Source organism: Dama dama, chromosome 15, assembly GCF_033118175.1.
Source record: "Dama dama isolate Ldn47 chromosome 15, ASM3311817v1, whole genome shotgun sequence".
NCBI lineage: Eukaryota > Metazoa > Chordata > Mammalia > Artiodactyla > Cervidae > Dama > Dama dama.
Window position 1 is genome coordinate 57,805,244 of NC_083695.1, and position 21,849 is coordinate 57,827,092.

The 21,849-nt window shown below is 44.3% G+C and overlaps 2 protein-coding genes across 3 annotated transcripts in view; one reads left to right on the top strand and one right to left on the bottom strand.

Annotated features, from left to right (window-relative positions):
* Window positions 1-19,637, bottom strand: part of LIPA (lipase A, lysosomal acid type) — a 38,088-nt gene extending 18,451 nt beyond the window's left edge. The window contains exons 1-3 of one of the 2 annotated variants that reach the window (XM_061162133.1): window positions 19,482-19,637; window positions 15,653-15,764; window positions 12,584-12,701 (exon numbers count right to left, since the gene is read on the bottom strand). In XM_061162133.1, coding sequence (XP_061018116.1) covers window positions 12,584-12,701; window positions 15,653-15,763 — 229 coding nt within the window. In that variant the 5' untranslated portion in view covers window position 15,764; window positions 19,482-19,637. Of the gene's footprint in view, window positions 1-12,583; window positions 12,702-15,652; window positions 15,765-16,135; window positions 16,155-19,481 lie in introns of those variants that run through there. The other variant, XM_061162134.1, reaches the window with a different exon arrangement.
* On the top strand, window positions 16,229-17,276 carry LOC133070228 (non-histone chromosomal protein HMG-14-like). Its single transcript, XM_061162135.1, has one exon. The coding sequence runs from the start codon at window positions 16,268-16,270 to the stop codon at window positions 16,565-16,567; it is 300 nt and encodes a 99-aa protein (XP_061018118.1). The 5' UTR covers window positions 16,229-16,267; the 3' UTR covers window positions 16,568-17,276.
* Window positions 19,638-21,849: the final 2,212 nt, after the last annotated feature.

Genomic DNA, 21,849 nt, shown 5'->3' on the forward strand with positions numbered 1-21,849 from the left:
GCAAAGGCAGGAGGTTAGCACACAGGAAGCGAAACTCCTAGCTGCTGGTTCCAACCTGTGCCTCTTCAGACACTTAATGGAAAACCCGAGGCTGTGTAATAGCCAACTTTGCAGGGCAGAGTCTTGAGAAAGGAGGACGGGTTCCAGGGGGGATGGGAGAGCCAAGGAGGGGAGAGCAGGATAAAGGGTGGGGCAGCCAGGACTGAGCGGGAAGGGGAGGCAGGTGCCAGTTTGTGGGGACCAGGAGTCAGCTCCCTACCTTTTCTTGAGGGAATATTTCAAATGCCTCTGAAATCTCTCTACAGTTCCCTCCCTATCCCCCCAGAAGGTTCAAAGGAGAAACGTGGGAGTTGGCAGGTTGAAGATATACCAGGAAACTCTTTAAACACCACCAGTAAATAACTCCTGGATTTCCACAAGCAATTAGGAGCCACGGATGCTTTTGCAAGAGGTGAGCATGAAGCCCAGGAAAGTGCAGGCAGCCAACTCAGGTGTGTGCCCACCACACACGGTGGGCTGAGGGGCCAATTACGGCAGCTAAGAGGCTTTCAACAACATCTGCAAATACCTCTACTGAACCCGGAACCTGCCATTTACCCCTGCATGAGGCTTAAAACATTCCCAGACCCCTTGCTCTATAATCCATGGAAGGGTTTCCCAAACCTTTATTTGGTTTGTATTTACGCTCCTGTATTTACCCCACATGTTGAATTTCCATGGACTTGGCTTTGCCTAAAACAACCTCTATTGCAATCCATGGTTAAAAAGAGTCTGTGTGTAACAGAACAAGAAACAAAGAAAAGTGTTTCAAAATGAAACAAACTACCTACCTGGATTGCAGTAGTGATCCTTTTAAGCAGGGCAGGGTAGGGTAGAGAAAATTCAGTGACTTGTTAAGACACCAGTCATAGGGGATGGGAGTGGATCAAAGTCACGTTTTTTTTTCTAATTCTCTTTTTGTTTGTTGGGGTTCCCCCACCCCTCACTTCAAGCTGGATCCAAAAGCTCAATCAACCACAGATATAAAAGGTGACACCAGACCGGAAGAAAGGAGTGAATCTGGTCTTCCAAAGTCAGGTGTTTTCAAATCTGGAGGATCTGGGCCAAGAACTGCAAAGGGGAGGGCAGACCCCATGGCTTTCTCCTGGGAAATCCCAGCAGGGGAGGAAAGGGGCTGGCAGAGAAGCACATGGCTGAGAAACGGCTCCGCCTGACAGCAACCTCAAGCCTCTCAGCTCCGTCCAACTCAACCATCGGAGGAATGTTCACTGAGAGCTTCACTGGATACTAAGAAAGCACTGGAAGTTAAAAAAATCATCATCATCATCAAGTGATTCGAAACACACATTACATCTTCTGTAAACCCGTCCTGGTACATACTCCGTGTCAGTCACTGAGCCAGATTCAGGGATAAGAAAGTGGGTAAGCAGTGCTCCCCATGGAGCTTCATTCTAGTCAAGGAGACAGACACGATTACTTTCCAGCCCCGTGTGGAAAGGGCTAGACCACCACACAGTAAAACTCAGAGGAAAGAGAAAGTTCACTCAGCCAGGAGAGGAAGGGTTGAGACAAATCTCAAGTGACAGACAGACTCCCCACAAAGGGCTCGGCAGCCTTGCTCTGCAGTAACCTGGCGCTGCATCCCGCGCCTCAGCCAGACGGGACCCCAGAGGGCACTGTAGAAGCTCTGACGCAGAGCGGTTTGGGGAACTCCCGGCAGGGCGTGGTGCCTTGTCTGATCTAGGCACAGAGGGGATATGAAGGACTTCCTTCAGGGGCACACATCCTTGCAAGTGGGGCCAGCTCCCCTTCCTCCCAGAACAAAAGGGGCCTCTGAGGAAGAAGCCACACAGAATATAACCCACTTGGCTTCCCATGCCCGTGACTCCATGAGACATGATGGGCCACCAACAAAAAGAAAATACTAACAAATCCAGGCCTGGGTGGAAAATGGGTGCTAACCTGCTTGTCCCTTCCCTCTGACCTTTAGTGAATGCAAAATGGCAGCAGAATAGACAAGGACACTGGGACAGTCTGCCAGCTTCTCCTACCTGCTCCTACCTGGCTCCCATGGGATGGGGCAGGGGGAGGAAGGAAGGCACTATGTCATCTCTCCCAACCTGCCACCAGTCAAGGATTTGCTGGAAAAAGAAGTTTCTCTCTAGGAGGGTTAAGCCTACTGTCATTCACATCTTCCAATGAATTACTTTAATCAGATTTCTCTTCATCCTGCTGAGAGAAACTGACTGAAGTAATAGCTAGCTATTACTGTGCACCCCTGTGTTCTAAAGCACTGTGATGAAAATCCTATGAAGTCACTACTATTTCCATTTAGCAGAACAAGAAATTATGGCTAAGAGAAGTCAAGTCATTTGCCTAAGACTGGATCAGAGTTAGTAAGTGGGGGAGCTGGGATTTGAACCCACATAAACTAATGCCAGGGTGTGTACTCTTAAACTGTTTTGCTACAGGAAAGGCTAACAACAGAGAGTCATTCTGCAACACATGGAGGCCCTCAGGCAACGACAAGCAGAAGAGGGAAGTTATTCTGGAGGGAGTCAGACCAGGTGCTTTGAAGAAAGAAATCTCTAGTGGATGGACAGAGGAGACAGTATGGGAGGCAGAACCACAATATTCCACTTTGGAAAAAGAAGTTTCTCTCTAGGAGGGTTAAGCCTACTGTCATTCACATCTTCCAGTGAATTACTTTAATCAGATTTCTCTTCATCCTGCTGAGAGAAGCTGATTGAAGTAATAGCTAGCTATTACTGTGCACCCCTGTGTACACAGGCGACTGTCCCAAGGACTAGCCTAGTCCACGCATGCCAGCACCTGCAGCCTGGTCTGTCTGAGAAACAGACCAACACAATGGGACCAGGGCTATCTTTCCTGAAGAGCCCTACTGTGAGTTTGTCCAAACTGGCTGGACAAGGGCTGCAGGCTGAGGAAAAGGCCTATGGGCACCTTTAGCCCAGAGAGGGTGAGTGACTTTATCAGTTGCCTACGTAGTCAGCGCAAAGCCAGCAAAGAGATGCAGTCCCGTGATGGCCCCGATAGGGCCAAACATGGGTGGGAGCCAGGAAGGGATTACTCAGGCTTCAAAAATGAATCTGCTGAGCTCATAGCCGCACAAGAGGAAGATGACCGGGTGCCTACGGAAGTTCCTCCCACCTCCCAAGGCACTGGCCTTCTCCACCAGGGCAGTGTCTGAACGGGCCTCCACCACACTGGAAAGCACTGTGAGAACTCAGCTGAGGTCCAATGAAGAACCGAAAGGAGGAGGTGGAGGAGCAGATCACAAAGATCAGGACATTGGCACGAAACAGTCTTTGGTTCTTACTGGGTATGAAACCCTATAGGATTTACTCAGCCTCTCTGGAATATAGATGTTCTTATCTAAAGTGGGGGATGACACAGTGGTTGATAAATAATAGTGACTCACAATAATAATAACAAAGGTACTAGAGTAATTAATTATTATTAGAACAGCTCTGTGAAGAAAGACGACATGAACGGGCATTCTTTAGCCCCAGAAACATAATCTCAGTTACAGTAAGAGCACTAAGTGTTGACTGTGTCACGTACCATGCTAAACACTACATGCACCATCTCAGATAAGAAACCACACATCTCGCTGAGTTGGGGCAGTAGGCTAAACAGTGGCCCATCAAAGATGTTGTGTTGTTTAGTCACTAAGTTGTTTAGTCACTCTTTGAGATCCCATGGACCGTAGTTGACCAGGTTCCTCTGTCCGTGGGATTTTCTAGGCAAAAATGCTGGAGTGGGTTGCCATTTCCTTCTCCAGGGGATCTTCCCAACCCAGGGATCGAACCCAAATCTCCTGAACTGGCAGGTGGATTCCTTACCACTGAGCCACTGGGGAAACCCATTCCTAGTTCCTGGAACCTGTGAACATGTTACCTTATATGGCAAAAGGAACTTTGCAGATGTGATTAAGAATCTTAAGATGGGGTATCATCCTAGGTTATTCAGTAGGCCCAATGTAACCACAAGGATCCCTCTGAATGACAAAGGTCAGAATGAGAAAGAAACTGGAAAATGCTACTGGCTTTGAGGATAGAGAAGGGGGCAGGTAAGGTGGGTAGCTTCCAGATGCTGGAAAAGGCAAGAAAAGGGATCTTTTCCAAGTGCCTCCAGCAGGCAGCCCTACCTTGATCTTAGGACTTCTGACCTGCAGAACAGTAAGATAAAAAAATCTGTGCTGTTTTAAGCCACTAAGTTTGTGGTGTTTTGTTATAGCAGCAGTAGGAAATTAAGGGAATAGTTGGGTGCTAGCTTTTACCCTCATTTTTCAGATAAGGACTCTGAGGTACAGTGTAGCTAAGTCATCTGTGCAGAGTTACACAACTGGCAATCCTAGATCAGGACGCTCTGCAATCCCATGGACTGTAGCCCGCCAGGCTCCTCTCTCCATGGGGTTTTCCAGGCAAGAATACTGGAGTGGGTTGCCATTCCCTCCTCCAGGGGATCTTCCCAACCCAGGGACTGAACCCAGGTCTCCTGCATTACAGGCAGAATCTTTAAAGTCTGAGCCACTAGGGAAGTCCAGATCACTGCACTCACATTTCACAGTTACCCTGCTAGAAAGCTCATGACCCTCAGCAGGAAGGAACACAACAGTACTGGGATTACAGAGCAGGGAAGAGAAATACCCCGTCCTCAGGGCACCTTTCTCCCCAACAGTAGCCTTGGTCACGACGATTGCTAAGCAACAAGAAGGCAGCAACCATTCTGTCTCATTCACTGCAGCATCAGTGGCACCTGATGCTGAGTTTGCCTGCATCACTGCAGGTAAATTGGATAAATAAATGCAATAGTGAAGGAATGAAGAAAGGAAAGGAAAGAAAAAAAAAAACAGTGCATACTCAAAGCTACGGATTTTCCAGGAGTCACATACGGATGTGACAGCTGGAACATAAAGAAGGCTGAGCTCTGAAGAAATGATGCTTTCGAATTGTGGTGCTGGAGAAGACTCTTGATATTCTTTTGGACTGCAAGGAGATCAAACTGGTCAATCCTAAATGAAATCAACCCTGAATATTAACTGGAAGGACTGGAGCCGGAGTGCCAGTACTTTGGCCACCTGAAGCGAAGAGCCAACTCATTGGAAAAGACCCTGATGGTGGGAATAACTGAAGGCAGGAGGAGAAAAGGGTGACAGAGGATGAGATGGTTAGACAGCATCACCAACTCAATGAACATGAATTTGAGCAAACTCCAGGAGATAGTGGAGGACAGGGAAGCCTGGCATGCTACAGTCTATGAGGTAGCAAAGAGTCAGACACAATTTAGCAACTGAACAACAACAACAAATCGACACACACACAGATACACCATGTGCATTTCCCAGGGCATAGCCTTAATTAGAGCTTACTATGTACCCACGAAGGCGCTAGACCATTTATGTTACTCTTCCCACATTATAGATGGGGTCTCTGAGGCATAGAATAAAAGAAATAATTTGCCCCAGGATGCAGATACAATTAGTATATGGTGGAGCTGGGAACCGTGTGATCACGTGACATTAAAGTGCCCATTACCTCCATGCCAAACTGCCTTTCTGCTTTCCACACCCTTCTCTGTTACCACAGCCTGCCTTAACAGAGGTGCCGTGCCTCTGAGCTCCGGGTGATCCTACCCCGCTGTGGTCATCATAAAGTGTAGATACTTTGGTCAACCCAGGCCCCAGGAGGACCAGGACTGCACTAGCAGGCAGACGAAAACCCTGGACTGGAGAGATTATCAAGTAATCCGAAAAGGTCTGGGCCCTCCGAGAGCTCATAGTCTAGTGGGGAAGCCCAAGATTATAAGCATCATCACCCACATAATACACTACTATTTACTGTCTTAACTGTCTTAACTGCTGTAAGGGAAACACACAGAGCTATGGGAATGTGTGGCCAGAGGCCTGACTGGGTGTGAGTGGCCGGGGAATTCCTCCCTGATACAACACTGAGGTCAAACAGGAGCAAGACAGGGCTTGCTGTCTTAGGCAAGGGCTAAGGGCTTCCTCTATAGAGGAAGGAGGGGTGCTGAGCCAAGGATCTCCTCTTTTCACTCTGACTCTGCTCCTGGCCCCAATCTGCAAATTCAAAAGAAACTGCCGTGCAGCTAACACTGCCTCGCAGCACTCAGTTAGGCAGAGGGTCTGAACCACACACCCAGCGCGTCATCAAGGCCCAAGGGCATGAGCTCAGAGAGCCAGAGTCAACAAGTCCAGGCACTGACTAATGGCCCTACGTGTGTCCAGTGCCACCCCGGGGGGAGGAATTGCATCCCAGTTGATCAAGGCCTCTGTTTAGCTTGGGAGGGCACTGCATTTTGGAAACGGTTTCCTTAGGAATCACATATAAGAACAGAAAATTCAGAAATTGGCTGGAATCCTAAAACATATAATCAAAATTAATTTAAAAAAAAAACCCACAGGCTGATGGCCTTTTCCTGAAAAACCTAACTCACAAGTCAGGTTGTGAATTTTCAATTATAACTCAAAATTCCACTATTGGCGCTTTATCTGGTGACCGCTTTAGTTCACAGTTTATTTCGCAATTAAGCAGGAAGTAAGTCTGCCTCACTGATAATTGTTGCTGTTTTACCTATTTGGAACAAGGCCTTTATTCCTGTGTTTTAGCCAAATAAAATAAATATTTTGACTCCCATAGATTCAACTTACTCAATGCTTATTAAATACATAAGGTCACACACCAGTTCAAGGAACACTGAACCTGGAGTCAGACTGGCTGGGCCACTAGCCTTTGATGTAAAGCAAATTCCTTTCCCTCATTGAACCTAACTGTCTTGCCCAGTAAAATGAGGGTGCGCTGCTCGAGAACCCAGGTTCCCAAACCCTAAGATTTTACCTTGGAATCCACTAGGGAGTTTTGTTAAAAATGCAAGCTCTAAATCCTCGGTTCAGGCAGGACTCTGAGATCCTTCCAGTGCCAGCATCCCATGACTTTCTGAAATAAGGTTCAGCAGATGAAAATATGATCACTTCCCTATGAAGGATGAATTTCTGAATTTCAATTCCCTTACAGAATTAGTGTAAAGGAGGGGGAGCTCAACACTTGAGGGAGAAGGTTGTGTAACACAGAGAAGCAGCCCACACATGCTCTACAGGTCACCAAGAGCTTTCTAAATACACATTTCAAGCCGCCTAATTCGTAGAGGTTTGACTAGACAGGTAAATGATGGTCTAAATCAGGGGATTCTCCACTGGGTCCATAAACTCTCTGCATCCGAATATAAAACCTGTGTGTGCACAAGTGTCTATTTTATTTTACTTGAGAGAGGATCTGTTGCGTTCATCTCCTCCAGAATCCCAGTTCTGATGACTGCCAGACACAACTCTGAATGAGGCCAGCCACACAGACAATACGGCCATGCTGGTTGCTGTGAAGAACACAAAGGTGACAAAGACACAGCCGCCGCCTTCAAAAAGCGGCTGCGGGAGGGACTGGGGGGCGGGGTAGGGAGGAGTACACACCTAAGTCAACCCCACAACAGTGAGGAAAGGACCTCAAGAGGGTTGTCAGCAAGATGTTTGGGAAGTGGTCTCCTTCCTGCTCAAGCAACCAGGGACAGTGGGCAGTTAAGCTGGGTGGGGCTGCAAGCGTGGGAGAAAAAAAGTGTTTTTAAGGATGTGTAGAAATGAAGATGGTAGGCACGGTCATCACCATTCCAGTGGATTGAGTCTGAGGCCCAGAAAGAAATTAGCAAAAGGGGAATAACTCGTTTGGATTTGAGAGTGTGAAAGAGTGGCTCTTTAATACTTATGAACTGATACAACTTCAACGATACCATTTGCAATTTGGCTATGGTGCCAATTTAAATCTGTGCCAATGAGAAATGAGAAATGTTTCTTAGATGATGGGTAAACATCAATGGTTCTCAAGCACTCCTCATAAACCAGATGAAAGAGATAGTCTATCCCATTCTACCGAATAAGACACCATAGACATCCTATCCTATGACTGTAATCACTAACTTGGGGAATCATGAAGTTCTCTGCACATATCCAAGGTGAACTTCAAAACTCCACTGCTATACAAAATGAGGGTGAATGGTACAGACATCAGCCAGGACACAACATTAAGGAATGGTGTTATCTTTATTTATCATACTCATGAAGATTGTTGAATGCCAGTATCATATAATTATACTTGGGCTCTAAGAAGTTTAATCCTGCAGAACTACATAAGATGGATGAGAGCAAGGAGGTTGGTAGAAAGGAAAGCAGTTGACATGGTAGAAGAGCCATGCAGCCAAGGCCTGTGATAAAAATCTTCTGATGATCCCCAAGTGAGGCTCTACATACAATCGGAAGGGGCCACTGAGGCAGGACTGAAAGACGCTCACCACGCAGCTTTAACGAAGGTTCCACAAGGAACGTGGTATCTATAAATAAGTAATGGAGGTGACATTGGCAAGATGGAGAAGGGACAGGCTCCCCACTCCAGGATTCTTGGGCTTCCCTGGTGGCTCAGAAAGTAAAGAATCCACCTGCAATGCAGGAGACCTGGGTTTGATCCCTGAGTTGGAAAAATCCCCTGGAGGAGGGCATAGCAACCCACTCCAGAATTCTTGCCTGGAGAATCCCCATGGACAGAGGAGCATGGCGGGCTACAGTCCATGAGGTTGCAGAGTCAGACACGGCTGAGCGATTAAGCGCGGCACAGCACAACCCTAGTCCCCTCACAGAAACTCCAACTTTGCAACCATCTATAGAAGGGTTGTTAGCATGCCTGAACCTAGGAGTAAGGCTGTAGCATCACAACAGAACACAAAAACTGAAAAAAAAAAAAACTACACTAAGAAGGGCAGGGGCTTCCCTGGTGGGTCAGTGGTAGAGAATCTGCATGTCATGCAGGTTCAATCTCTGATCAGGGAATATCCCACATTCGGCAGGCAGAGCAACTAAGCCCGTCTGACACCACTACTGAGCCTGTGCTCTAGAGCCCTCAAGCCCCAACCACTGAGCCCACTCGCCACAAATACCGAAGCCTGCCCCCCTGAGCCTGTGCTCAGCAAAAAAGTGAAAGTGAAGGCCACTCAGTCGTGTCTGACTCTTTGTGACAGCATGGACTATACAGTCCATGGAATTCTGCAGGCCAGAATACTGTAGTGGATAGCCTTTCCTTTCTCCAAGGGATCTTCCCCACCCAAGGATCGAACCCACATCTCCCACATTGCAGGCAGACTCTTTACCAACTGAGCTACAAGGGAAGCCCAAGAATACTGGAGTAGGTAGCCTATCCCTTCTCCAGGGTCTCCTGCATTGCAGGTGGATTCTTCACCCACTGAGCTATGACGGAAGCCCACAAGCCACTGCAATGAGAAGCCTGCGAACCACAACTAGAGAGCAGCCCCTGCTCATCACAACTAGAGAAAAGCCCACACAGTAACGAAGATCCAGGATGGTCAAAAATAAATTTTAAAAGAATTATTTTTTAAAAAAAGAAGAGTGGGGAGAACAGCTTCACTTCATTCTCGATAAACGAATTTATGTTTTAAAGGATCATGTAATGACTTATAAATAGTACAGACATATGGCATTATTTTCTTATGCATTAAAAACATTAATTTCTTAAAAGATAAGCAGAATGAACTGCCCTATCCTTATTTTGAAATTCTTTCTCTCTCTCAGATTCTGAGTTTATTTATTTCAGATGGCCACGTAAGCAGTCACAAGAGCTTAAGGCAGGGTGGTGGCCTGGCAGAGAGGAAAAGGCTAAACGGAAGCCATGTAACGTGGGAGCCTAGAGAGGACTTGTCAGCTCCTGGAGGATGGGAGTCAAGAGTGACTGCAGTTTCTGGTCCTGGTCATTAGGATAATGAGGGTGTTATTAACAGAAGAGGAAGTCAGGAGAGGAAGAGGCATGGATGAGCCAGCTTCCAAGTTGGGTGTGAAGGATTTTATGTATTTTTTCTGTCTATCTGGCTTAAATAAGCCAAACTAGCACCACTGACAACGCTGCTCCAGGATGGGAGTGAAGGACAGGCAGAACCTCAGCTCCGTGCTCAGCCTTGGACCATGGAAACGCAAACCGTCAGAGAAGCACCTATGCCGTTCTGAGGAGAATCACAAACTCCTTTAGATAACTGACCACCTTCATAGCTTGCTTCCAGACTTGTCTCTGAGCTTAGCTCACAGCAGGTGTTACATACACATCACTGATCCTCTACAGGGAGGCCTCTGCAAAGAAGAGCAGAAGGGTGGGGGCTTGATGCTATGACCAGACTTAAAGTGCCTTCAATCTGTTCCCCATTCTGAAGACCAAAGATATCCACTGCCCCAATCCACATATCCCTGCAAAAAAAAGGAATCTAACCCATACAACTAAGGAGAAATAAAGACTAACGGGGAACTTTGAGATCATCTCAGGCAATCGACTGTTTTTAAAAACAAAGAACCCAAGACCTACAGAGGTGAAAGCACAAAAGTACTTATGGGCAGCCAGAATTCCCCCATCTCTTCTTCCTATCACCTGAGAGCAAGTCAAGAAGGATGCTCACCTCCTAGGGTACAGCAATTTCACCTGCAGTGATTGAGATAAATACCATAGGAAGGTACCTGGCACTATTTGCTTTAATTGCTACATAGGAGAGAAAAGCCTGGAGGTGGATATGGAAAAAGGAGGCACATTCTCTAAGCTTGTTTTCACTGAGGTTTCCTATATCTTTTAACAATGGCTCACATTACTAATTATATTAGCCAACTAGCCACTTTTAAGAGAAACAGTATCAATACATATCTTTCTTTATATTGAATCTGAAATCTGTATAGGAGGCTCAGTTTAAAAATAAAAAAGAGGAAGGAAACCAAGATCATATGTTCACTCTGAAATGTTTTGTGTGTTTTGAGCAGAAGAAAAATAGAAGACCTTGTTGTAACTCATTTCTCATTTTGTAACATACATTTAAGAGGATCTATAAATCATAAAACTCTCAAGAGTCAGAAATTAAATTTCAAAAAGAGCACTGGCTGTCTTCACCAGGTAGCATCATCAAAAGACTCATTACGGCTAGAATTTATGGGAGAAAAACATAGATGAATCAGATTTTATTAAGAGAAAAATAGACAATAATATAAAGCTCAATTAACACAGAGGGCTTTTAAATTCACTTTGAATAAAAATTTCCTACTCACATAAAATTTCGAAGAAGTCACAGTTATTCATTTACCTTAATCTCACCTTAGTAGCCTAAGGAAAGTTTCTAAACACAAAAAGTGTTTAAAAAAATATCTATATCTACAGAGACAATTGACTAAGGATCAGATCCTTATTCTGATGTCTGTTCAGTGATTTCAAGAAGTCTATCTAGAAATTCCTCAATCTGCACTGGAAACCACAGTTTTGCTTGAGTTATGAGACACAGAAAAAATACGCATATATTTTAAGCCAAAGCTATAAGAACTTTCAAGTATTCCTAATAAGCATAGTTACCAGAATAAGACCACATGGAAAGTAATTTAACAATATCTGGGTCCTCCCTGGTGGTTCTGATGGTAAAGAGTCTGCCTGCCAATGCAAGAAGACTTGGATTTGACCTCTGGGTTGGGAAGATCCCTTGGAGAAGGGAAGGGTAACCCACTCCAGTATTCTTGCCTGGAGAATTCCATGGACAGAGGAGCGCTGAGGGCTACAGTCCATGGGGTCACAAAGAGTCGGACATGACTGAGTGACTAACACATACACGTCAAAATCACAAATCCACATATTATCCTCTGACCCAAAAATTCTATTTCTGAAAGTGTCTTATAATAAACTTGCACACAAACAAGGTTATTTACAGCAGCAGTATTTGTTAAATAGAAGAGTAGAAATAGTCCAAATGCCACTAAGAGAACACTTGCTAAATAAATCATGACAGTTATACAGTGGAATACTATGTATTGGTAGGGATGAATGATAAAGTGCTCTTTGTACTGTATGAAAAATATTCAAAACATTAAACAAAAAAATTCAAGAAACAAAAATGTGTGTTATATGCCACATTCTAAATTAAAAGGCAAACAGGGAAAATAATCATTTATGTTTGTTTCTAAAGACACTTTTTTAGAGATAAAGAAATTTAAAATAAAGAAATTTTGGAAGGATACATAAAAAAACTGGGAAGGTAAAGAATGAAATAGGAGGGAGGTATTTTACTACAAGTTTTTTATTCTCTTCAATTTTTGAACTATGTGACATTACCTACTCAAAAAATTAAGTAATTTTCAAATAGCAAGAGCTATCTACTTAATGTTCAAATCACTTTATTAAATAAAAATGCTTTGTTATAACAATGAGATATTTTAGCATATTCTCAAGCAAACCTGACCTTTGAATCCTTAAGTGAAAATGAAATTAGATGATTCTTGTCCTTGCTTCGTTAAAAGAAGTGTTTTAATATACCTTGCATAAATGTAATATGTTGTGTACTTTGGTCTAAAAGACAATCCCATTTCAATGTTTTCAAGTTAAATCTGAATTTGTGACTGATATAAAAACCAGCCAAATTTCAGCAAAGCAATTAAAATTTCAGAACTTTCCTACCTCACCACTGAAAACACCCATACCTTTGTCCGAACGGTTTTTCCTCCCATGGCGAATTCGATTAAGGCAAAGAATATACCCATCTGCTGTCACAACCTGATGTTCCTCACTAGGGTATCCCCAGCGCAAGATAATTTCACTCTGTGGAGCAAAGGAGAAGACAAAAAGTCAATGACCAAGTTTTATTTAAGAAACCAATCATTACTGAAATTTTAGTCTGCTCAATCTAGTAGCCAATCTCCATCACAAGAGTAAATCCTCCACTTGTTTTACCCCTGCATTCTACTCAGAGATGCTTAGTTAAACCTTGGTTTCACCATTCTAACATGTTCTGCACCAAGCGTGCCTTATTTTACCAGAGCTTTGGGCTTCTTTGGTTCCATCCTGGCTCCCAGGCACAAATAAGCACGTCTTTCTTTCTTTTCTAAATATGCCAGTTAATTCTGTAATCTACAATTTTCCTTGTTTTAAGAGACCCCATCCTGGGAAATGAAGGATAAAAAGCATTAATCTGTTTTTAATCAATGGAACAATAAATCTACACTAGAATGTCAAGGCAGAGTTGAACAAGATAAAATGATACAGACCCAGAGCAAGTCACTATCTTATACATCTTAAACTAATGCAATGCTATATGTCCATTACATCTCAATAAAACCAGGGGGAAAGATGAAAAGGAATAATGATCAAATTCACAGAAGGAAAGATCCACGGGGCAATTAGGTTTCCTTTCTTTTTTTATCGAGGGGATGCTCAAACTACTGCACAATTGCACTCATCTCACACACTAGCAAAGTAATGCTCAAAATTCTCCAAGCCAGGCTTCAGCAGTACATGAACTATGAACTGGGTTTAGATGTTCAAGCTGGGTTTAGAAAAGGCAGAGGAACCAGAGATCAAATTGCCAACATCCACAGGATCATCGAAAAAGCAAAAGAGTTTCAGAAAAACATCTATTTCTGCTTTACTGACTATGCCAAAGCCTTTGACTGTGTGAATCACAATAAACTGTGGAAAATTCTGAAAGAGATGGGACTACCAGACCATCTGACCTGCCTCCTGAGAAACCTGTATGCAGGTCAAGAAGCAACAGTTAGAACTAGACATCGAACAAGACTAGTTCCAAATAGGGAAAGGAGTACGTCAAGGCTGTATATTGTCACCCTGCTTGTTTAACTTATGTGCAGAGTACATCATGAGAAACACCAGACTGGATGAAGCACAAGCTGGGATCAAGATTGCCGGGAGAACTATCAATAACCTCAGATATGCAGATGACACCACCCTTATGGCAGAAAGTGAAGAAGAACTAAAGAGCCTCCTGATGAAAGTGAAAGAGGAGAGTGAAAAAGTTGGCTTAAAGCTCAACATTCAGAAAACGAAGATCACAGCATCTGGTCCCATCACTTCATGGCAAATAGATGAGGAAACAGTGGAAACAGTGACTGACTTTATTTTGGGGGGCTCCAAAATCACTGCAATTGGTGACTGCAGCCATGACATTAAAAGACGCTTACTCTTTGGAAGAAAAGTTATGACCAACTTAGACAGCATATTAAAAAGCAGAGAGAGACATTACTTTGCCGACAAAGGTCCACCTAGTTTAAGCTATGGTTTTTCCAGTAGTCATGTATGGATGTGAGGGTTGGACTACAAAGAAAGCTGAGTGCCAAAGAATTGATGCTTTTGAACTATGGTGTTGAAGACTCTTGAGAGTCCACTGGACTGCAAGGAGATCCAACCAGTCCATCATAAAGGAAATCAGTCCTGAATATTCATTGGAAGGACTGCTGCTGAAGCTCAAACTCCAATACTTTGGCCACCTGATGGGAAGAACTGACTCATTGGAAAAGACCCTGATGCTGGGAAAGATTGAAGGTGGAAGGAGAAGGGGACGACAGAGGATGAGATAGCTGGATGGCATCACCGACTCAATGGACATGAGTTTGAATAAACTCAGGGAGTTGGTGCTGGACAGGGAGGCCTGGCCTGCTGCAGTCCACGGGGTTGCAAAGAGTCGGACACGACTGAGCGACTGAACTGAAATGATAGTAGATGTTTAATATAAGTTTCAGGTATACAACATAGTGATTCATAATTTTTAAAGGTTAAATTCCATTTATAGTTTTTATAAAATATTGTCTATATTCCCTGTGCTGTACAATATATCCTTGAAGCTTCTTTATTTTACATATAGCAGTTTGTACCCCTTAATCCATTGGGCAATTGTTAATTAGGAGCTCAGTGGCATACAGCTAACTCAGTTATCCAGAAGACAATGTAAATAAGTGCTCGTGATTCTCTCTACCACAAATACTTGAAAGGATTTAAGTTTATCATTCTTACAGTAAAAAATTAAAAAGGAAAAATGTTTTTAATTTTAAAAAAACCTTAAAAAGAAAAAATTAGGAACAAGAGATAAAAGGTAACCTTAAGAACCCTGATAACAGGTTGCACTCTCTTGACTGACTATAAATTTATCAAAATCTCCAAAGCTGCCTGATTCTTCAGTTGTGTCACTGCTTTAAACCTGCTGTTTTCTGTAGCAATCTATAATATCCTGATATTTTATGCCTAAATAAAGTATCTTCCGATTTAATTGTCTGCTTAAGATTAATAACTTTGAAATGTTTTCATTACTTGAGGGGTTATTTTTGCTTATTCGTTCTAATAAAATTGTTTTCAGATACTTTGATTTTTGGACTGAACTATGAACACTGTAATCTGTCCTTGTTCAATACATTCAGTATTAACATTCTTTGGAAGTTTTAACACTTTTTTATTGTTGTTTAGACAAATTCAGTGAGATTTAAAAATGAAATGAATGTCTAAAAATACCACTTATCCTATTAAGTATGATTAACTACTTATGATTAAGTACTGATTTCATCAGTAAAAAGAGGTTTGTAAAATACACATTACCTAGTGGGTAAAGTCCAGCTAACTGAACTGGAGATTCAGAGAACGTGAAAAACATAATGAGATATAAAGAGAATGCAGTTTGTAGCTTCATGTAGCTATGTAATTGGATTTCAGAAAATAACATTGATCACAGATGTGTTTTAAGAAGGAGATGCCTTTAAGAAACTTACCACATTCATATTTGTTTCGGGATCCACAGGTGTCTGCTTCCATCCAGATGCCTGGGAAGGCAGGGTCCCAAGGACCAAACCGACCAGCAAACCCCAGAGCCACATTTTCATTCTGTATAAAACAGTCTGTTGTTATTTGCCTATACCAATTTTACTACACAAAATTACATTGGTAAATAATGCTTCCATACAAGGTTCTTAACCAGTTTACGTCAGGTAAAAGTTAGGCAAAGGACAAATACGGAACAAATGACTCAAGCCACACCTCAAAGAAAAAATTCAGGAATTCTTTTTAACTAGGAAACCTCCCACACACCACCCTCAGTTAATTTGTGACACATGGAGCCCACCAACACCCACCCACCTCCTCACCACAAAGTTAAACGTAATGTTCCTGCAGCAAGAGCGGAAGAGAGGACTCAGAAGAGAATATGTTGAGAAAAGGGAAGATCACCAAAATTCCAGAGCCTGGTAACCTCCCACCTTTTCCTCTCTAACTGTGATTTAAATGTTCTGAAGTTCAGGCGGCGGGAGGAGCGGGAGCGGTAGCCTCGCGAAGGCTCCCGGCGCGCCGCGGCCCTCGGGCGCCCGGCTCTCGGCCGCCCCGCCGCCTCGATGCCCAAGAGGAAGGTCAGCTCCGCCGGGGCGGCGGAGGAGGGCCCCGAGAGGAGATCGGCGAGGCTGTCCGCTAAACCGGCTCCTGCAAAAGTGGAAACGAAGCAAAAAAAGGCGGCGGGAAAGGTTAAATCTTCAGATAAAAAAGTGCAAACAAAAGGGAAAAGAAGAGCAAAGGGAAAACAGGCGGAAGTGGCCAACCAAGAGACTAAAGACTTGCCTGCAGAAAATGGAGAGACTAAAAACGAGGAGAGCCCAGCCTCTGATGAAGCAGAAGAGAAAGAAGCCAAGTCTGATTAACAACCACACACTCAGTCCTGTCAGTGGTCCCTGTTTCCCTTCTTGTACAATCCAGAGGAATATTTTTATCAACTGTTTTGTAAATGCAAGTTTTTTAGTAGCTCTAGAAGCATTTTTAAAAAGGAGGGAATCCCACCCCATCCCATTTTTTAAGTGTAAATGCTTTTTTTTAAGAGGTGAAATCATTTGCTGGTTGTTTATTTTTTGGTACAACCAGAAAATAGTGGGATATTGGATATGGGAGGCTTTGATTGTCTTGCGTGTCAGCTTAACATTCCCTAGATGGGGGGTAGCTTTTATATCCTATAATACAAAAGCATACTAAATGGCAGTTTGGAGTCAGTTGTGCATTTAATGTCTTGAACACTTTAAATTACTTCTCTTCCCATATTGTTTTGGTAGAATTATTTCCTACAGCAAACCACTTTTTGATCTTGGCTCTCCTGGTCAGAATTTTGTGCACTATACTATAACATCTTTGGTCGTGGTAGTCCAGTTTTCCTAGTAACTTGGTTAATGTGCTGTGAACGATTGACAGTTTGGGTATGTAGTGTATATGATATTAAATTGTGAATCAGTGGGACTTATGATGTAACAACATATCAATATTTGAAGATATTGGTACTTGATATCCTGTTAAGGAAAGTTTGCTCCAAATTTTAAGCTGGGAAGTCACTGGAATAACTGTTAAGAATCACAACTACATGATATTTTAGATTTCTGGTATGTATGTGAAGAATTGTGTACAAACTGAAATGTCTGTGTAGTGATCCTCAAAACAACCAATAAAATCTCAGTTATAAAAGAAAAAAAATAAATAAATGTTCTGAAGTTCAGCTGATATCAGCTCCTATTCTCGCTAGTTACTCACTTCCCTTTTTGCACAAAGTTACATGTTAGGATTTGAATTTGTCACCCAAGGGGAAAAAAGTGAAATGAAAAAGATAAGAGAGCTTGCACAAGAAATAGAAGGAAAGAAGATTGCCCCTCTCTGCGTCTGAGACCCTCTCCAGGGATCAACACAGACCATATAGTTCTAACAGTGATGGCACAAAATCATAGCACAGCAAAGACCTCGAGGATGGATATTAAAGGCAAAATGAAGTGACTCTTCCAAGGACACGCCAATGGTTTAGAGGCAAAAGTGGGACTACAGTCCCAGCCTCCCACATATTTTAAAATAAATATAGTCCCTTAAAGATATGAATGATGGCAGACGAATGGACAAGGAAGCTGTGGCACATATACACAATGGAATATTACTCAGCTATAAAAAGGAACACGTGTGAGTCAGTTCTAATGAGGTGAACGAAACTGGAGCCTGTTACACTGACCAAAGTGAAGTCGCCCAGTCGTGTCCAACTCTCTGCGACAGCATGGACTGTAGCCTACCAGGATCCTCAGTCCATGGGATTTTCCAGGCAAGAGTACTGGAGTGGGTTACCATTTCCTTCTCCAGGGGATCTTCCTGACCCAGGGATCAAACCCGGGTCTCCCGCATTGTAGGCAGACGCTTTACCGTCTGAGCCACCAGGGAAGCCCATACAGGCCAAAGTAAATCAGAAAGAGAAACACCAATACTGTATATTAACGCATAAATATGGAATTTAGAAAGACGGTAACAGCGACCCTATATGCAAGACAGAAAAAGTGGCACAGATGTAAAGAACAGACTTTTGGACTATGTGGGAGACGGAGAGAGTGGGATGATTTGAGAGAATAACATAGAAACATGTATATTACCATATGTAAGACCAGTGCAAGTTAGATGCATGAAGCAGGGCACTCAAAGCCAGTGTTCTGGGACAACCCAGAGGGATGTGGTACGGAGGGAGGTGGGAGGGGGATTCATGACGGGGGGACACACGTGCATCCATGGCTGGTTCATGTCTATGTATGGCAAAAACCATCACAATATTGTAAAGCAAGTATCCTCCAATTAAAATAAATTAATTAATTTTTGAAAAAGATATGGATGAGTGTATCCCAATACAAAGACTTGTATAAAGATGTTCATAACAGTTCTATAGGCAATAGCCAAACACGACTAAGAAGTTCAAGGAGAAAAAGTCTCCTCCAAGATGGATTCAGTGGGCTCTGCAACTTTATCTCAATTCTTTAGGTACTGTTAACAACCCAACGAAGTACTTTTCTGTCTTCATTTTACACCAGCCTGAGGGCAGAGCCAGTCTCTGGGTCAACTGTGAACCCCTCCCCCCCCCCCCCCCCCCCAGGACCCAGCAAAGCGTGGACACACAACAGATTCTGAAAAACAGGATTGGGCAGCCCAGAGTTCAGTAGCTGAAGAAAAGACAAGCTCCAAAGCAGCTTGTTATCTACCTAATAATAACAACAACACTAATAATTTTGACTCCCATTTAAGCTCTTGCTATGCTCCAGATTTCGCAGGCAGTGTGCTTCGGTCCTACTATGTTCATTAAGCCTCCAACAACTCTCTGCAGTACCGTTAAATTCTTTTTCCAGGAAACTCAGGCTCACCCAGGTTTATTACTGGAAGTAAAATGTCCAGTGGTTAAATAGTATTGCCGGGATATTCACCAGGACAGGTATCAAGCCGTTCCTTGACCACGCCTTTGGTTAAAAAGTAAGCGAGGTTTGGGGGCTGCCTGGCGGAGCTAATGCGAGTAAAGGACGAGGAGAAAGTGGGGGAGCTGGGAATCAGAAATCCTGGGTGTCGCTGCAGCCCAGGGAAAGATGAGCAACGTCAAGAGAGCCCTCAACTCCCGGGTGCCCTCGGGTGCTCCGGGAACCAGCGCAGAGGGATCCTGCAGAGGATCACAGGCGGTGTGACTTGAGCACCCGGGAGGGCGCGGGGCCCTGGCCTCGGAGCCCGCGGAGGAAGGCCGATGCTGCGGCGCCCTCACCCCAACAGTGCAGCAGGGCCGGCACTCACCTGCAGCCGTCCTCCCGGGCCGCTGTCCAGAGCCGCAGCGCCGGCTCGAGAGGCTGGGGCGGCCGCAGGGAGCCTTGAGGGGGCGGAGCCAGCTGGACCCGAGGCCCGCGCCCGCGCCGGCGCCAGGCTCAGGCAATCTAGCGCTCCCAATCAGATCCGCCTGCCGCCGGGCCGTGCAGCGTAGATTCCTTCGCTTCCGAGCGGGCTCTCGGCTCCCGCGGAGCATGCGCCTTGGGCGCGCTCGAGCGGTGCCGCGTCCAGCCGCCGGCTCCCGGGCGGAGCGGATCCGCAGCTCCACCCACAGGCCGCGCCGGCCGGACCTCATAGGCTGCGCGGGCTCCACCGCAGGAGCTCCTGCAGAGCCGCTAAGCTCCGCGCCTGAAACAGAGAACGTGGGCTCTGTAGATGTAATTATATGCTACTTATGAATCCCTCAGCGGTGTGCCTGAGGCAAGGCAATCTTGCTGTACATTTTATTTTTATTACTAAAATGCCTAGCATTAAGTGGGTAAAGAGTTTGCCTGCAGTGCGGGAGAACCGTGTTCGATCCCTGGCTTGGGGAGATCCCCTGGAGCAGGAAATGGCAACCCACTCCAGTCTTCTTGCATGGAGAATTCCATGGACAGAGGAGCCTGGTGGGCTACAGTCCATGGGGTCACAAAGAGTCGGGCACGACTCAGTGACTAATACTTTGACTTTTGAAGATACTAGGGGTATAGCAGCCAAACAAGAGCCTTCTTCTCCTGCTTACTTTCTAATGGGAAGAGACACCATGAATAAATATAAAGACAAAGTAGTGCCATGATGTGGCACTTTAGTGAAAAGTGCCATGATGAACAATAAAGGGATAATGAAGGTGGGTGCTATGTTTAAAGTAACCAGGAAAGTACCCTCTGATGACACTTCGAGCACAAACAAAAAGAAGGTGATTTCAAACCATGTGGATACTGGGAAGGAGCGTTCTGAGATGAGAGGATAGCAAGCGCAAAGGTCCTGAGATAGGAATATTCTTCAGTTCAGTTCAGTCTCTCAGTCGTGTCTGACTCTTTGCGACCCCATGAATCGCAGCATGCCAGGCCTCCCTGTCCATCACCAACTCCCGGAGTTTACTCAAACTCGTGTCCATCGAATCAGTGATGCCATCCAGCCATTTCATCCTCCATCGTCCCCTTCTCCTCCTGCCCCCAACCCCTCCCAGCATCAGGGTCTCTTCCAATGAGTCAACTCTTCGCATCAGGTGGCCAAAGTACTGGAGTTTCAGCTTCAGCATCAGTCCTTCCAATGAACACCCAGGACTGATCTCCTTTAGGATGGACTGGTTGGATCTCCTTGCAGTCCAAGCGACTCTCAAGAGTCTTCTCCAACACCACAGTTCAAAAGCATCAATTTTTCAGCACTCAGCTTTCTTCACCATCCAACTCTCACATCCATACATGACCACTGGAAAAACCATAGCCTTGACTAGATGGACCTTTGTTGGCAAAGTAATGTCTCTGCTTTTTAATATGCTATCTAGGTTGGTCATAACTTTCCTTCCAAGGAGTAAGCATCTTTTAATTTCATGACTGCAATCACCATCTGCAGTGATTTTGAAGCCCCCCAAAATAAAGTCTGACAGTGCTTCCACTGTCTCCACATCTATTTGCCATGAAGTGATGGGACCAGATGCCGTGATCTTCGTTTTCTGAATGTTGAGCTTTAAGCCAACTTTTTCACTCTCCTCTTTCACTTTAATCAAGAGGCTTTTTAGTTCCTCTTCACTTTCTGCCATAAGGGTGGTGTCATCTGCATATCTGAGGTTATTGATATTTCTCCTGGCAATCTTGATTCCAGCTTGTGCTTCTTCCAGCCTAGCATTTCTCATGATGTACTCTGCACATAAGTTAAATAAGCAGGGTAACAATATACAGCCTTGACGTACTCCTTTTCCTATTTGGAACCAGTCTGTTTTTCCATGTTCAGTTCTAACTGTTGCTTCCTGACCTGCGTATAGGTTTCTCAAGAGGCAGGTCATGTGGTCTGGTATGCCCATCTCGAATATTCTTAGTAGTGTCTAATAAGTGGAATTTGGTCAGTGTGGCTGGAACAGAAAGGCGAGGTGGAAAGCAGTAGACCGTGATGTCCTAGAGGTAATTGGAGGCCTTGGGGACCAATTGTAATGACTCTATTACTTCTTACCAAGAAGAGAAGCCATTGGAAAGTGTTCAGGAAAAAGCAACATAACTTTGTTGGCAATATAGTTTGTAACTATTGCCACCTGTTCCATAGGTTGTCCTTTTATTTCATCAGTTATGTCCTTTACTGTGCAGCTTTTAAGTTTAATAAGGTCCCATTTTTAGTTTCCTTTGCTTCAGGAGACAGATCATAT